The 17,651-nt window shown below is 59.2% G+C and overlaps 1 protein-coding gene across 1 annotated transcript in view; it reads right to left on the bottom strand.

The window, feature by feature from the left end:
• AJAP1 (adherens junctions associated protein 1) overlaps positions 1-17,651 on the bottom strand; it is a 102,940-nt gene that overhangs the window by 41,871 nt on the left and 43,418 nt on the right. The window contains exon 2 of the mRNA XM_004768703.2: positions 7,352-8,163. Within this exon, the coding sequence (XP_004768760.1) occupies positions 7,352-8,163 (812 nt within the window). The remainder of the gene's footprint in view (positions 1-7,351; positions 8,164-17,651) is intronic.

The raw sequence follows: 17,651 nt of genomic DNA, 5'->3' as shown, positions 1-17,651 counted from the left end.
CTGGCAGAGGACACGCTGACCAGCACTCCAGAGGACAGCCCTCCCCCGGGCCGGGCCCCTGGACGTGGTGCCCGCGCAGGGCACACGTGGGGCTGCTGACCTGGAGGGTTACAGGGCTTTTGCAGAGGGTTTCCTGGATGGGTCTGACTGGTGCATCCTTCTGGGGCAGAGAAATCCAGGCACCTGCATGTGCTCACCCCGGCCCCATCAGGGGAGGCTGAAGGACACAGGGGTCCTGCTTGCCCAGCACAAGTGCCCTTCCCTCCCCGAGGCAGAGCGAGGGGGCATGCACGTGCCCAGGGCCTCTGACACGCCCTTGTATGCTGAGCTTTCTGCGCAGGTGAGCTCAGCCATGCCTCAAAACCACCCCGCGAGGTGGAAACGGTTTCCCAGTCTGCTGTCAAGGAAGCCGGCACTCCCTGAGGTCACAGGGCACAGCATGGGCACACCACCAGCCGGGGACGGGGGGCAGCCAGGGCCTGGGTCACGCCTGGGTCAGGGCAGGGGCTCCCCGCCCCCAACGCTGCAGCACCGGCTTCACCGCCCCATGTCCCATCCTCGGTCAGCTTGGCAGACACCTCCGCCTCTGCTCCGGAGACAGACGGGGCATCCCCGCTGCTGACAGAAGGTTCTGGAAGAGAAACGTCCTCCTCGGGTGCTGCTGACCATCCCCTCCAAGCAACAGACTCCAATCCAAGGCAGAGATTCACCGAACCACATGGGAAGCCAAGACCGGAGGCCTTGTCTTCCCGTCTGATCATACGGCACAACCGTCGCGTGTCTGCCTGTGATCCTGGCTGAGCCTCAGGAACTGGGCGGCCACCCAGGGGCTGGAACCCACCCGCGCCGGGGCTGAGGGCAAGGCCTCTCCCAGCAGGTGTACGCATGTGGGGCCTTTGCACATCGGACACCCGCCACGCAGGGCTGCTCCTGGGTGGGGGTAGTTGGGAAGGTGACGTCTCTCCCCCACCTGGCAGCTCAGAAATCCTGGCCGCGGCTGCCTGTGCCACCGAGCCCTGAGCTCGCTGTGCACGGGAGCCGCTGCCCTCCTGCCTGGAGCGGTGCCAGGAGGGAGGGGAGGGCCAGAGCCCGCCAGCCTTCTCCTTCCACTGATGACGAAAGGGCAGGGCAGGCCGTTTTCCTAGCTGTGTGCAGAAGGAACACTGAGCCTCGAACCTTCTTATGGACCTTCGGGGGCCTCAAGGGATTTTCCTCCTGTCTTTCTAGACGTGAGGAGACTGTGTCCCTGGCCACTTACTCCGATGCCCTCCACCAGGCAGGCCTCCGGGCTTCTGGTGCCCAGAGTGCTTAGTGTGCTCTGCCCTCCCCGGTGCTCTGTCCGTACACACCCTCCCCGTCAGTCAGGACCAGCCTCCTTCACTCTCCGGAAAGCCTGGCAGGGCCCGTTCCCCCTGGGACCGGCCCCTCCTCCTTTTACGGGGTTTTTAGAGTCCCGGTGCGGCCGCCCAAGCTGGAGTTTTCTGACATTTCCGCTCCCGTCCTTAACTGTCGCTTCTCTCTCGTGACGGCGCCGTGTCCTTACCTGTCTGACTTTCCCAGATAGATTTTAAACCCCTTGGAAAGACAGCCAGGGCACAACAGATCAGATGCTAGAAATTCTGAAACCAGTCCTCTTCACATCGTCAAATAATTCTAAAAATAATGTTCTGTCTAATATTTAATCTCTACGCTTAGAATCATTCCCCTGCGAGTGGATGAAAACCATAAATTCAATCCACCGTATATCAAACGCGTCCGTTATCCATCCGGCGTTTGGTGAAGCGCCGGATATCAGGGAGGTACCTTCTGCAGGGGTGGGGGGCGGGGGTCGCCTGCAGCCCCCTCCCCCGACACCTGCATGGCCAGCAACTCCGCCCAGCGCCTTAGAGGAGACGCATGTCTCCTCAGTTCAGGCCCCTTCCTGCAGCTCCTGAGCGCTGGGCAAAAGGGAAACAGAGAAAGGGCACCAGGACAGGCATCGCGATCCCGCAAGAACTAAGGAAGCTTCCTGACCCCTGACTTGCTCTCAGGGGGAGGAGGCGGTTCTGGTGGAAATAAGAAGTGTAAGAAGTGCTAGATGCAAAACACTGGGGCAAGGAACACGTGGAAGGGAAGCAAAGGTGAGCCGGTGGCAGGGTCGTCTCCAGAAGGCTTCGAGGCTGGCTCAAACGCGTCAGAGCTCAGTTATCCACTTGGTGTGAACATAGCTTTGCTCAGCAAAAGCAGAGCGGCGCCCTGGGAGGTTGGGTGGTGCACAGGGCTGTGGACAGACGTGCGCCCTCCCACCCGTGCCACAACCGGTCACCAGGGGAATCCAGGTGCATCCTCTCCAATGTCCTAAAGCCCAGCCCTGCCAGCCACAGAGGGCGGGTTGTTTAGCAAGCTCCAAATGCTCATTTGTTCGTGGATGCTCTTATCCCAATTAAGTCATTCAAAACTTTTGAAGTTCATGAGTCATTTGCTTCAAATATCTTTAAATTAGGGATGGATTCACTTCCCTGGTAGCAAACACCCAGCAAGTTAATTAAAAGGGGCTCAGCATTTAACCCGCCATCGAGCCTTAAAGAGGAGAGGAGCTGTCACAGCTGCTCCTAACTCCCTTCCACCTCTATCCCAGCATTTTGAAAATATTTCCCCACATGAGACGTGCTCCCGAGGTTGCTGTGCTGCTCAGTTCAGCTGATCATTGGTGTGAGAGAAGAGGACACCAGCCTGTCCCTCCTGCTTGCAGTGGGACACACCTAAAGGACAGTGAAGGCCCCCTGGTGACAAAGACAAAGCAACTTGGAAATCATCCTTGGAAACGCCTGAGTGCATCCCAATGTAAAAATTACCAGGCAGGACGGGGATGACCTCGGAGCCCTCCTCGAGCTGCTGGGTGTCACGAATACATGATTGATCCAAATGGGAACCCACCATGAATGGCCATTAACAGAGACCCTACAGGGCTTCAAAGCCCCTCCTTGGTGGCAAACCTTCGAAAGCTAGGAACATGGACAGTTGAGGAAAGCATCAGAGGTACCTGAGCAGGCTGGAGAATCTCAGGGTCCAGGGGCAAGAGGGAAAGTCTAAGAACATCGGGTCCCAGAAATCTTTACTGAGCACTAGCTGTATGCCATGCACCCACAGCCTAGGAGATCCGCAGTGGGCAAACACAATCACTGAAATCAGCTGCCTTGAATTCCCCACAGCTCCCTTTACGAGTTTTAAGATTAAAGCCCAGGAAATGACTTTGTGTTTTTCTCCCAGGAGACTTTGTGATTCCACACTCAGAACATGACCAGCAAGAGAGCTGTCCCAGGAAGATGGTGCTTCACTGTGGGGAGTCCTCTTTTCTCGACCTCGAGTGAACTCCTGTCCCATCTGACACTCACCCTCTGCCAGCACCATGTGAGGCTGGAGCTCAATGCCTCAGTGAACCTGAGCCAGGTGATTTTCCATCCCAAGTAGTTCCTAGCTAGTGCCACCTCTACCTCCGCAAAGAGCACCAAGGTCAGGGATGAGGATGTGGGACGTCATCAGATGATCTCATCAAATGACCTCATCAAATGACCCCACGATGGAACAGGAAATGTAGCAGCTGCTAGTGGTAGCAAATCATCACAAGGACAACAATCATTCTTATCATCACTATCACCGTCATCACCATCATCACCACCACCATTATCATCACCATCAACACATTATCACCACTATCATCACATCACCATAAGTATCAGCATCATTACCCACCATCATCACCACCATCATCACCACCATAACCATCAACATCACCACCATCATCATCATCATCGCCACCATCATCACCACCATCACCACCACCACCATTATCATCACCATCAACACCATCATCACCACTATCATCACCACCATCACCATCATCACCATCATTGCCAGCACCATCACCATCATCATCCCCATCATCATCATCATCTCCATCACTATCATCACCATCAACACCATCATCACCACTATCATCACATCACCATAAGCATCAGCATCATTACTCACCATCATCACCATCATCATCATCACCACCATCATCACCAGCACCATCATCACCATCATCATCACCACCACCATCATCACCATCATCATCATCACCACCATCATCACCAGCACCAGCACCATCATCATCATCACCAGCACCACCATAACCATCACCATCACCACCATCATCACCATCAACATCATCACCATCATCATCCCCATCATCCCCAAAATCATCATCATCTCCATCACTATCAACACCATCATCACCATCATCACCACTATCAACACATCACTATAAGCATCAGCATCATTACCCACCATCATCACCATCAACATCATCACATCATTACTACCATCATCACCACCATCATCATCACCATCAACACCATCATGACCACTATCATCACATCACCATAAGTATCAGCATCATTACCCACCATCATCACCATCATCATCATCACCACCATCATCACCAGCACCATCACCATCATCATCATCACCAGCACCACCATAATCATCAAATCACCACCATCATCACCATCAACATCATCACCATCACCATCAACACCATCATGACCACTATCATCACATCACCATAAGTATCAGCATCATTACCCACCATCATCACCATCATCATCATCACCACCATCATCACCAGCACCAGCACCATCATCAACATCACCACCATCACCATCATCATTATTACTACCATCATCATCACTGTATTAACCACAGTAAACATGTAATGAACAGCAGTTATGCACCAGGCATTGACCCCCTGGTCCATACTATCTCACTTACTCTTTGCAACATTATAAGGTGGTTAATTATGTAATTCCCACTGAGGCACAGAGAAGATAAGAAAGCTGCCTGAGTTCACAAAGCTAATACAAGATGAAGTCAGGGATTTGAAGGCAGACACCCTTAACCACCATACTAAAACTAGGCAAGACTTCCCAATCACTTCATTTATGGGGTGGTCTCTAAGTTCTAACTTTCCTGGTGAAGAAAATGAAGCCAAGAGAGAAGAGAACTTCCCAGGGTCAGACAGCTACTTGCAGAAGAGCCCAGATTTGCAGGCAGTCTGCGGCTTATAAGTGTGTATGGCACGCCCAGCCTCCTGGACCACTGCTCTGGGATCCCTAAGATCACCCTTGCAGCTTTAATCCTATCTGAGAAGGGTGAGAAGTCGTGCATCACAAGGAATTGGGAACCCAGGTCTATGTGTGGTGACAGCTAGGACAAGGGGAATTTATGGGGCTCCCATCAGGGCTCTCGGTGACTTGGGTCGCTTTTGTGGGATCAGCTGGGCTGTGACGCACCCAGTTAGAGGAGTCATCTCAGCACTTCCTGTCTTGCCTTGCCTTGGCCTGGATGCTGAGGGCCGCTGGCGTCTCTTCTCCGCATCCGGCATCACTTCCCAGAATTAACATCTCTCTGCACTGAAAGCAAACACGCGCCTTCCCCCCCCCCCCTTTAAATTTGTTTGGCTAAACAAATTAATCTAGCACCAGATTATATTATGAAGAACCATAAATCTTTTCCAAGATAAGCATCTGTCGAGTTGGATTAGCAACCTCCAATGTACTGTGAATTAATTTGCTGAGCCTTCTAATGCTGTCCCGAACATTTAACTTTAGTAATAACAAATGTAATTTGGAATAAATGGGAACTTGTTTTCTCGTCCGTGCCTATACAGTAAGTGACGTGTGTAGAGGGGATGACAGTAAACGAATGCAGCACTAAATTCTATTATGATGATGGCTTGTGAGCTCTTTTAGGTAAAGACAAATGCTTCTGTAAACTGCTCTCGGGCATCCGGCACAGATGTGCTGGGCTGCAGGCCGTGTGTGCCCTGGTCCTGCACAAAGGCTGCCTGGGAGATGCCCGCAACTGCCTGCAGACCTTCTCCCGTCATGCTCCGAGCTCACAGCCTCCGTCCCTGGGCCTGGCCCCGGCCCTTGGCTTTGGGATGGAGCTGGGTTTGCTTTCACAGATACGCTGCTCTCTAGGGAAGAACTGCTCAGAATATACAAACCGCAGTTCTCTCGTCCAGGTGAAGGAAGGAACTAGGTCATGGAACAAAAGCCGCCCACTCTCTGGAAACCTGTCCAACTCCCAACCACAGCCAGACGCAGCCTCGGGCGGACGTAGCCTTCAGGAAGACCTGTGCTGCCGAGAGACCCAGGGGAGCAATTCTCGTCTGTCCAGGGTCCTGAAAGGGGCCCCTCGGGGCCTGCGGAGCCCAAGGCCTTAGGATGCAGAGAAGCAGATAAATGGTGCGCAGGAGGCCACGTGGCCCCTGCACCACTTCGTGTGGACACCCTGGACTACGCATCCTGTTTTAAGATCTGGCCGATACCGCGGCCCTTCTGAGACGTGCATGCCCAGATCTGATCTGTGAACATCCTGGTCCTGGGGAGTCTGGGGTCGTGGCCTGTTCACAGAGGCACAGGGAGCCAGAGGCAGCTGGAGCACAGGGCTCCCAGACTCTGCGTGTGCCCTCAGCCAGCTGTGATGCTGGGGCCGTGCCTGTGGCTGGCCCTGAAGGGACGAGCTGTGGCCTGGGAGATTTTCAAGGGCCGCTCCTTTAGAAGCCACTGGGCGAGGAGGCGGAGGAGAAAAAACTATAAAGCTACTTTGCAGTAGGTGCTTCAAGGGAACTGTCCGGAGGCACCCAGAGCGATGGGCAGAGGGACGAGAGCCTTTCGTTCTGACTCCCATCCTCCAAACACCTGCGACGCCGTCTCCGGGCAAGACACTCCCCAGCCCTACTCAGCTTGCAGAGCCTCAGCCGGCAGCACAGGAAGTTCTCCCTTCTACCTGCTCTATCTCTTTTGCTGCTGGACGCGATCCCTAACTCTGGGCCAACGTGGCAGTTACCCTTCCACGGGGCACGGCCTGGAAGGTATTTGGAGACTCCACCTGGGCCTTAATTCTACCAGCAGGCGTGTCCGCATCTCCTCCCCAGGCTGGCCCGGAGTACCATTTGGGAAGAGGTGGCCCTGCGCCTGGTGGGGTCCAGACCCCTGTGACACAGGCAAGGTGGGCACAGCATCCCCTTCTAGGCCACCACTGAGGAGACACCCTGTCCCGTCTCCCTTCTTCCAGCCAGAAGGGTCTGGCTAGAGCACAACCTATATTTGCCAGGACCCAAAGCCCACGGACACGTGTGCCGCCGCGGCCCCCAAGGCCGCCTTGGGGGGCCAACTGTCTGCTCTTTGCCATTGCCGTAGCCGCTGAGAAACGGGGAGTCCCGCCCAGCACCGTCACCAGGCACAGTGTGGCACCTTCACGAGCCCCACCCTAGAGTGTCCTCCCCCAGACTGAACCCCAAACAGAAAAGAGGTGGGTGTACCTGAGGTCTCCCCCAGAATCCGCGGGGGCTTGCCGTCTTCGCCGTCGTCTTTGCTGGGACTGGTGGAAGGCTCTGTTGTGCTAACCCCAATCGGGATCCTATTCCTGGGGCCCAGGGGCTCCGTGACCCCCTTAGTCTGCAGCGTAGTGGAGGTGGCCGTGGTGGCTGTGGCGGTGGTGGTGGCGGTGGCCACCGTTGTCTTCCGTGTCTGTGAGATGGAGGCCGTGGTGGGGCCATAAAGCCCTGGGAATGTGTTGGATTCCGGGGCCTCCTCCTCCCCCGTGGGCCCCCAGGCGATGAACTCCGTCTCTGTGGTGGGCCTGCTGCCCCGGAAATCAAAACCGCTGAAGCCGGCCCCCTGCAGGTGCCTCTTCTCCCTCCGCAGGAGGGCCTGCGGGTCCGTGGTGGCCCCGCTACCTGCCGCGGGGGACGGGGACGAGGAGGAGGAGCCCAGGGAAGGGCTGGATTTGGCAGCAGCTGGGGGCTTGGCGAGCCCCGCTCTGGGCGCCAGGGCGGCCACCTGGTCCCTGGGTCTGTGTGCCCGTTTGGCACGCGGACTCGGCACCTGCCCGTGGCTGCGCTCCACGCGGGCCGGGCGCGGGCTCCACACAGGCACAGAGAGGCGCGCCGCCTGTCCGCTCTTCAAACTCCACAGCCGCGGTGGCCGCTGTGGCGGCCGGGGCAGGAGCCGGAAGTCGGGGCCCGGGCCGAGGGACTCACACGAGGGCAGATCCATGGCGAGCTGGAACATGGCTATAAGTATCCAAGCATGGCTTCCTAGGGAGCAGCCCGGCCAGCGGATGGACATGGAACTGTGTGGAAAAGAGAAAGCAGGGTCAGGGGGCCCTGGGGGCTGTGCCGGCAGTCCCCCCAGCCAGCCAGGACGCCGCAGCGCACTTCTGGTAAGGAGAGCCGACCCTCACCTCAGAGGGGCAGCCAGAGCCCTGCATGAGCTGACTTCACAGCCCTGCGGCCGGGGGGAGCGGGGGGCTCCTGTTCATCAGCATCGCAGCAGCCCCATTCCGCACACCCGCGCCACACATCTCTTCCCAGGAGTGTGCAACACACACGACTGCTTGACATGACACGGGAGGGAAACTGGGTCTCAAAACCCCCAACTCAGCCGACAAGATGATCTCAAACCCCTTCTGTTCCCCACTCGGCTTCGGCCCAGAGTGAGACGGAGACACGTCGAGGACGTGCGTCCAGGGCTCCATGTCACAGAAGTTACGGACCCAAGTCTCGGCGCTCGCAACCTCCCCTTCCTGAGGCCCGGAGGGACGGGGGTTCCGCCCGACTTCATGGGGGCACAGAGGTCGGGCATCTCCCGAGCCCTGCCCAGGCTGTGGTCGGCAAACCCTCCCCCTTCCCAGGCACACGTGCGAGTCTCAGAGCAGGCTGTGGCCTTGGGCGCTGCACGCTGGAGCACTTCTGACTCGGGGCCTCTGGGATTTGTTCAGGAAAATGAGATCTGCTGTGGGTGAGCGGGAAATCTGCCGGCGCGCAGACTGCTCTGTTGGCGCTCCGGCTCCCCTATTTGCCTGCAGCGCGGTGCCGTCTGAAGCCCCACAGTCCAACTCCTCGACTCAGGCATAGCTGGGGGAAGAGCAGAGGCCACGCAACCCAGGGAAGACGAGCCGGTGGGTGCGTGGGTCGTCGCGTGGGCCCTGACAGCGCACTGGCAGCCACGTGGAGGCTCAGGGGACCTGGGCCCACACTCCTTCTCCCACAGCTTAGGTAACAGAGCACCAGGTGCAGGCACCGTTCGGAGCCAGCCCTCGTCACCGGCGTCACGTCTGAAAATTGACACGGATCCAGAACGTCAGCGACGGCTGTAGGCGGGGGCGGCGGGGGTGTTGGGTGCGCGGAGCTGCCAGCCTGGAAAGCGGCTCCAGACCAGCCCCGCAGAGTACAAGGCAGTTTTATGAGGCTTCGCATGACTTTAAAAGGGAAGAAATCAGTGAGTGAGCGGTGTGTGGTGTGTGAGTGAGTCATGTGTGCACGTGTGCACGGGAGTGTGCTCGGGACCGCAGGCCAGCGTGGGCGACTGCCGACGTGTGGTGGTGCACCAGTGCCTGTGAAAGACCAAATGCAGAGTGGGTGTGAGTGTGTCAGCAAGTGTGTAAGAGCACGAGTCCACATTGGGTGTCTGTGTGTCTGTCACATATGCGTGTGAGTGTCTGTGTGCATCTGCATGTCAGTGCACATGTGTGTCAGTGGTGTACAAGAGTGTACTTCTGTGGGGTGCCTGTGTGCTCATCACATATACGTGTGTGTGCATATGCAGGTGTGGCTGAGCGTGAGGTCTGATGTTGGTGCACACATGTGTGTCAGTGAGTGTGCAAGACTGTGAGTCTGCTGTGAGGTGGTCCGTGTGCCCATCTGTCATATACGTGCATGTGTGCCTGTGTGGGTGTGGCCCAGTATAGGGTTCATGTCAGTGAGTGTAAGTGTGTCATTGAGTGTGCAAAAGCATGGCTCCACTGGGGGTGGCTGTGGGCCCATTTTTCATATGTGTGTGTGTGCCTGTGTGGGTGTGGCCCAGCATGGGGTCCATCCAGTGAGCATGTATAAGTGTGTCATTGAGTGTGCAAGAGTGTGAGTCCGTAGGGGAGTTGTGTACCCATCTGCCGTAGATGCACATGAGTGTGTGCCTGCAGCTAAGTGTGGGGTCTGCATGTCACTGTGTGTGTGTGAGAGTGCGAGAGTGTGAGTCCGTGGGGGTCATCTGTGTGCCCATCATTGTAGATGCACACTCATGTGTGCCTGCAGCTAAGTGCGGGGTCTGCGCGTGTGTGGGTGGGTCTGTGCGTGAGCCCCCCTCGCTCTTCACTGTGCCCGTGTACCCGGGGCCGCATCTTCCCCGGGGGGTACTTAGGCACGTGCCGCTCCCTGCCTGTCCTCGGGATGTGGAAAGGAAGAAACTTGTATTAATGAGCACTAATTACCAAAAAGGACTAATCCCCAAATAAAAAGGGCCCAGTTCTCTCATCAGAATGAAAGTGCTTTGCTGCAGAAATTAGGAATCGCTCATTATGCTAATGCCTCTGCACCGAGCTCCTGCCGGTGCGCGATTTCTCTGCACAGCCCGCCAAGCTCCGAGCAGGGACCAGGGCCTCCGTCACCGCACGCAGAGATTCAGGTCAGTGTGAAACATCCCGCGCGCGGCGAGCACAGCGTCTACGGCCACAGGTGCCTCAGGGAGGATGGACGGTCTAGGCCCCAGGTTCTCTCACCACTCTGCGTACTGGGATGCGAGTCCAGCACCAGAGCAGTGCCTCACCCCAGAAGGCCCCACCAGGCCCCACCAGGTCCTACTAGGCAATGTCAGGCCCCACCAGGTCCCAGCAGTCCCTGCAAGGTCACTGGGGAACCTCAGGCCCCAGCAGATCCCACCAGGTCCCACCAGGTCCCACCAAGAAACACCAGGTCCCACCAGGCCCCATCAGGCCCCACCGGGAAACACCAGGTCCCACCAGGCAACACCAGGCTCCATGAGGCCCCACAAGGTCACCAGGCAACCTCAGGCCCCAGTAGATTCCTCTAGGTCGCACCAGGCCCCACCAGGAACGAGGTCCCACAATATCATACCAGGCAACACCATGTCCCACCAGGAAATACCAAGTCCCACCAGGCTTAGTGGACCTCACCAGGTAACACCAGGCCCCTCAGGTCCCATGACGCAAGGCCAGGCCCCACCAGACCTCAACAGACACAACCAGGTCCCCAATGGCCCCATCAGGCCCCCAGAATGGAAAACAGACCCAGACAAGCCCACATGCCGTCGGCACCGGGGAGAAAATTGCCCCAGGAAATTAAAACCACGGCACTTCAGCCTGTGCTGCCGGCCTGTTCAGCAGAACTTCACACACAGGATATTTCTGTCATTTTTCACCAATCCTCGGCTGTAATTCGTTACCATAGAAACCCCTCATTTCCACGCCACCCGCTCCTATGCAGAAAAACCAACGGATCGCAGAGCGGGAGAGCTCGCCTTGCTTCCCTCCGAGTCCGGTTTCTTCCCTCTTAAAGTGGCGGACAGTCCAGAGAAGGACCATGAGGAGCGCAGGGGACAAGTCAGCAGCCGGGACACGCCAGGCCAGTGTCGGGGGCAGAGAGAGCCCCTCCCGTAGGGAGGTCGGGGGGGCCGAGCCTGTGGCCCGCGGGGACGGGCGGTCCCTCTCCAGGGTCGAAGTTCCCAAGCCTGGACTGTCGGGCTCCGGGGGTGCACGCTCAGCACTCGGGATGACGCTGGGTCCCGGTGTCCGGGGACCCGGCCCTACGTGCAAGGACCGCATGCAGGGCACTGCGGGACCTCTCGCTCCATCCTCCCGGCTGGCTCAGCCCCAGGAGCCCTGTTCCCTCTGAGCCCGTCCAGCACGGGGGTGGAGGCCTCAGTTCCGCCCACAGCCCTCTGGCCCCAGGAAGGTGCCATGGCGCCGTCAGCCCCACAGGGTTGGAGGCCCCTCCGAGGGTCAGGAGGGAGGCCCAGCGGCCGTCGGCCCCAGCGCTGTCAGCGTTGCCACGGGACACACCAGAAGGCCACAGTGCAGGGCCGACGCCAAGTCCCCCGAGGGCATCCGCGGGCCATGACCCCCCACCTCACACCCACGAGGACGACGACAGGCACAAAGCCGAGTCCAGGCGTCGGCACGGACGAGGGGAGACGGGAGCTCTCGCCCACGGTCGGTGGGGATGTAAGAGGGTGTCGTCACCATGCGGAACGGCTCAGCAGCTCCTCGAAGACTTAGTTCCCGCTGACCCCGATGTCCACCCGGGTGGAAATCCAAGTCCACACAAAAACGTGAGCACGAATGTTCCCGGCAGCCCTCCTCGTGGGAGCTGAGAGCCGAAGCCACCAGAGTCCATCAGGTGACCGGATGAGGACGACTAGATCTGTCCCCACAGGGGAACATCCTCTGGCCTTAAAACATACGACATACGCAGCAGGGTGGACAGAGCTTGGACACAATCGGTGACGTAGAAGCCATGTGTCGCCGAGATGCCCAGAACCTGGGGACCCGCAGAGACCGAGACTAGAGTCCCGGCTGCTGGGGCCTGGGGGGGTGACTGCTGATGGTTATAGGATTTCTCTTGGGAGGACAGGGACGTTCGGGCATTGAGAGTGCTGACGGCTGCACGACCTTGGGAATACACTGAAACCACTGGGGCGGGGGGGACTTGGCGGGGCGACATCGTAGCTCAAGAAGCTGATGCGTTCAAGGGCGGAGAGACCAGCCTGGGGCGTGGGACGCGGCACGGCGTCCTGCTCTGGGCGCAGGTCCCGGCAGCGGGGACGGAGGAGAGGGGGCCCGAGCTGGGGCAGCGTCTGAGCTGCCGGCACTGGGCAGGGAACACGCACGAGCTCCCTCAGCCTCGCACGCGGTCCTGGCCCGGCCGGGGCCGGGGCTCGTCGGAGGTCGGAGCGCCCGGCTGCCCGCCCCCCCCCCCCCCCGCGCAGGGCTGTGTCCCTGCTCCCCCACCTCCACCCTGCCGCGCCCACAGAGGGGCTACAGCGCCGTCCGCTTTGTTTTCTGGTTCATGCCTTTCTGGCTTCTCCCCCTTTTAAATTTTTATTGAAATCTTTTTTTCCCCCTAAGAACACATTCATAGGATTTGTGGATTGAGACTGGATTTGCTACCTTCTGTGTATTTTCTTCCCAGAAGAGGCCTGCGGCTCATCACACACGAAGACTTGTCTTCCACTTCGGGTCCCACGTTCCCCAGGGGCTCGCAGGCCAGGCCTCCCGCAGGTGCCCAGATTCCGTGCGCAAGAACCCCCACGGCCGTGAGACCCTGGGCTGGGCGGAAAGATCCTACCAGCCCTGGAATCTCTCTACGGGCGGTGGGGAGCCCCTCTACCCCGTCCCGGTGCTGCACTACCAGGAACAGCCCTGCCCCAGCGTGCCTGCTCCTGGGCGTGTCCTCAGCTGGCCTGGCACACCAGCCACAGCGTGCATGAGTGGCGTACACCCGTCCGGGAGGGTGTGACTCCCTCTGACACGCCCCGTCCCACCTCCTCCAGGCTACAAATCGGGTGAGTTTTGGAGAGTTACGAAAAGCGGGTGTCCCCCAACCACGTGTGCTGTGCTTAGTGACCTGCTTCCCAAAATTAGCACATGGCAAGAGGGGAGTGCTTTTCTGTGGAGACACCGGGCACGCAGGACCTTGGCCAGTGTCAAGGTCACGTCCGCGGCGTGAGTCACGACAGCAGGTGCTCCCGACATGATGGGAAAGGACTGTGCCTCCTCCCAAAACCCGTCACGCCATCAAACCGTGAGACGGCCACCAGACAGACCCCGCTGGAGGCACATTCGACAAAATCCCTGACCGGTCCTCCTCGAAACTGCCAAGGTCATCAAAAACAAGGAAAAGTCTGGAAAACGACCACCACCACCAAGAGAAGCCTACAGAGACGTACATGTCATGTGGGGCCCTGAGTGGCATCCTGAGGAGAAAAAGGAAATCGGAGAAAAACTCGGGAAGTGTGGACCAAGTGCGGGATTTCGCGAAGGCTAAGGAGCGGCGTTTCCCCTTAGTGGAGTCACACAACGCACACGGAGACAGAAGAGGTTTACGTGAGGGGCATCTGGGGGCAGAGAATGCAGGATTTGTCTGCTTTTCCTTCTTTTCAACTTCTGTAAGTTTAAAACTATCCTAAAATAGAGAGTTTATGGAACTAAACACCCCAACAGAAGTGCGGTAGACATGGGGGTCATGCTGAGGGTTGCGGGGGGCCCCACCAGGGCTCCGTGGGGTCCCTGGGCCCCGGGTGAACGGACCTCCACCTCGAGGGGTGGCCCGGGGGGGCACCCGCGAAGGAGCACAGCCTCATCACGGTGTTTCCATCGGAGAACTGTGGCTTTAGAGGAGAGGGGAGACTCTGGCTCCTGGTACAGAGGGTTCCCCCTGTACCAGGGTTCCCCCACCCCTGCGTCTCCAAGATCTCTGAGCTGCGGGTCTGCCCAGAATGGGGCCGGCAAACTGCCCTGTCCTTCCCCTTCCCATGCCCGGGAGGCTTTCCCCTGTCGCCCCCAAACGCCAACATGGTGGTGCAGGAGCAGAGACCCCCCTTCCCCATGCGGGCCAGGACACCCGGCCTCCGCTCAGGAAGGGCGCACGCACACACTTCCTTCGGGAAGGCCGTCGCTCGTTCAGTTTTCCTAATGAACGAGGGAGCTGTGACTCCCTGGGATGTCCTCCTGATGTATTAATGTCCTGTAAGAGCCACCCCTGGCTCGCCCTACCCCATGACTTACTATGATTAAAAGCGTCCCTCTCTTTCAGGAACGGGGCTCTGGGTTGCCTACGAGGCTTTCATCTTCAGGAGCCCCACGGATGTCAGGCACACACGTGATATTTGATGCGCAGGGAAGGAGCCGCATAGGAACCATTCATTTGCGTGGGATAGAAACCTCCGGAACGGCACGAGGTTTCCGGCTACTTGCCTCCCCCAGTGCAGGGGGGCCCACAGCGGGATTCTGGGGTCTCTTAGCACCCTCCCCTGCTGGATTGGGTCCCACTCCTGGTCAGGCTCCTGGGTCCCACCCAGGGTGGACCGGGGGTGGTGCGTCCTGCTGGCTCGGGTCAGAGCCCTGCAGAGAAGGTGGTGCGCTCGCTGTAATGTGGGCTTCTCCCGGGGCAAGGCATTGCAAGGCAAGTGTGAGAAGAACCTGTGTGTGCCCCAAACATGTGTTCACCTAACCACCCTGTTGGCCTTCCCTGCTGCCCCCAAATCCCAGGAGGTCCTGGCTGGAAGGAACAAACACGGTCCTCGGCTCCAGCCCGCCCCAGAGCTGGACTCTCAGGGGCAGCTTGGGACCAGGGCAGGTTTACCAGCCTTAGCACAGGGCTCCAGGTCAGGCTGCTGTGACAAGCGGTGGGCAGGATGGGACACCGGTTTCCTGGCGATGCCGGTTCTCCTGAAACGTCTGTGGGTGGGGTACACGGGCCCCGGGCTGCCCATCACCAATCCCCTCCCAAACACTCAGTACCCACGTGATGCCAGCATGAGACCCACCACGAGGGGACTTGCCTGCGGTGACAGGGAGTCGGCATCAGCCTGAGTCTCGGACTCAGGGACTTCAGGTCCCAACAAGCCCAGACCTGGGGGAACCAGGGTGTACAAAGCAAAGGAAAGCAGACAAGACCTCCGTGACCCAGAGCCATGGTGGTCCCACCGCCTGGACCAGCCGGATGGTGGCTGTGCCCGGCGGGGAGGCGCCGGGGTGGGCGGCAGGTGCTGCTCTGCGCCCCCGCTGACCTCGGGCAGCAGCGGGACCCTGCGGTCCCAAGGAATTGCCTCACATGCTCTTGCGGGAGCGGACAACCACGGGCGCCCCAGAAGCGTCCTGTATGTATGAGCGAAGCCCCTGGGAGTGAGCTCAGCCCCAGTGGACATCCAGTGAGGTCTGGAGACGGCTCTGGCTGTCACTCTCCAGAGCTGCCGCCAGCCTTTGGTGAGCGCTTGGTCACTGAGAACACCCCACAGAGCTCATGAAGGCCCCACAAAGTCTTACGGGCCCCAGCAGCCCAGCTACCTTGGGGCCGCGGTGAAGCAGCCTTACGGCTCACTTGCATTCCATTCGGTCCTCCAGGGGCCTGGTGATGGGAAACGAGCCTCTTTATCCTGAGAGGAAAGAGGCTCAGACATGACCCACCCACTCACGCTCCAGAAGCCGCACAGGATGGTGGAGACACAGGGGCCTCAGGGCTGGCCGCCTGGCTCCCAGCCAAGCACTGCAACATGCAGGCTTCATACCTTCCTCGTGCCTCAGTTTCCCCACCCCACAGGGCATCATCGGACTCCACGGGGAGTCCTTGGGGCCTGGGTCCCCAGAAGCACGCACAAGCATCCGCCACCGCCCCACCCCCACCCCCTTCGAGGCCGTCGTGGTGCCCGGGGGCCCCCTGCTCTCCCTGGCAGCTCCGGCGCAGGGCGTCTGCGGGACCCGGAGGCACGGGATGCTCTCGCCAGGCTTCACAGGTGCCTGAAGGAGACCGAAGGATAGCAACGCGCTGGCGTTCTGGTTGCCCGGGCGACGTGCCCGCAAGCGTTCCGGAGGAGTGAAGTGGTGACAAGCAGTGGGTGGGCGGCACCGTGGGCGGAATGTTCTCTCCCCGGGAGCGGGAGCAGGGTTTCTGCACGTCTGACACACAGCCCCACCGCTGCGGCCAGGTCCCCGGTGCCCTCCATTCTGTGCTGGGACGTCAGGCACAAGCCATCCGGGACCAGCAGGTCCCCTCAGCTCAGCTACTGTCCCTCCTGCATCGCAGGCTTGTGCTCTCTGGGGAGTGCCCAGGAGTGCCCAGCAGCTGCCCCAGCGCCGGCCGGCCTCCCCAGGTCTGCCAGCCCACCGTGTCAGGTACCCTGTGCCCCACCTCCCATGCTTCCACTGCGGGCAGGGACAAGGGTCTCGATGGGCCCCCAGCCCAAGGCAACCCATCCCAGGGACAAGTTGCATCCCTCTGGGCAAAGACTTGGCTAAGCCAGGCAGTAACAGCCGCAGGACCAGAATCCTGCTGCCTCGTGCCTGAACCCCACGCCAAAGTCAGCACAGAGCGAGGACGCTCGGAAGGACCCTGGAAAGGCCAAGTGGACTCTGCAAACCGCCCCTGGGTGCAGGCTTTCAGCCTGGGCCTCACGTGAAGATCCCCCAGCTGGGGAGAGGGTAGTTAGAAAACGTGGAGACCCAAGCCCCACGGTGGACCCACGAACTGGCATCTTCGGGGGACAAGTCCAGCATCTGCAATGTTTCGAGAGGCTCCCCCGGGGGTCAGGATGGAGAGCCGAGAACACAGCCCATCCCTTACGTGGACCCCGTTCAGTCTCACATCACCAGCACTTGTAAAGAAAAAGCCAGGCCAGGGCGGCGGGGAAGAAGGCACGCGGGACGCGGACACGCACCTGGTGCTGGGTGACCCCTCAGCACACAGAGGTCCCCGGCCCCGACTCTGTCTCCTTCTGGAGCTCGGCGGCCCTCAGCCAGGTTGTCGGGCCAGGCTGAAGGTCACAGGCAAGTTCTCGCGCAATCCCCTGGAAAGAGCAGGGGTACATACATGCACTTACGGAAATCCAGACTATTTGCACAAGAAAGAGAAACACAAAAATAGCAGCTGTGTGTTCTCTGGGAAAAGGTCTCACGACATGACTGAAAGTGGGGAGGAGACCCGCAGTCAGCCTGGGAGTGAGTGCAGGCAGCGCGCGCTCCTCCAGCCTCCCGGGCTCCAACCGGCCCGCGTCCTCCCTCTACGCCTGGACATCTGCATCCAAGCTCCCCGCACAGCTGCCGGGGCGCAC

The sequence above is a fragment of the Mustela putorius genome, unplaced genomic scaffold (assembly GCF_011764305.1).
Source record: "Mustela putorius furo isolate JIRA1106 unplaced genomic scaffold, ASM1176430v1.1 tig00003853_pilon_pilon_pilon, whole genome shotgun sequence".
Classification (NCBI taxonomy): Eukaryota; Metazoa; Chordata; class Mammalia; order Carnivora; family Mustelidae; genus Mustela; species Mustela putorius.
This window is presented reverse-complemented; position numbering and strand designations above follow the sequence as displayed.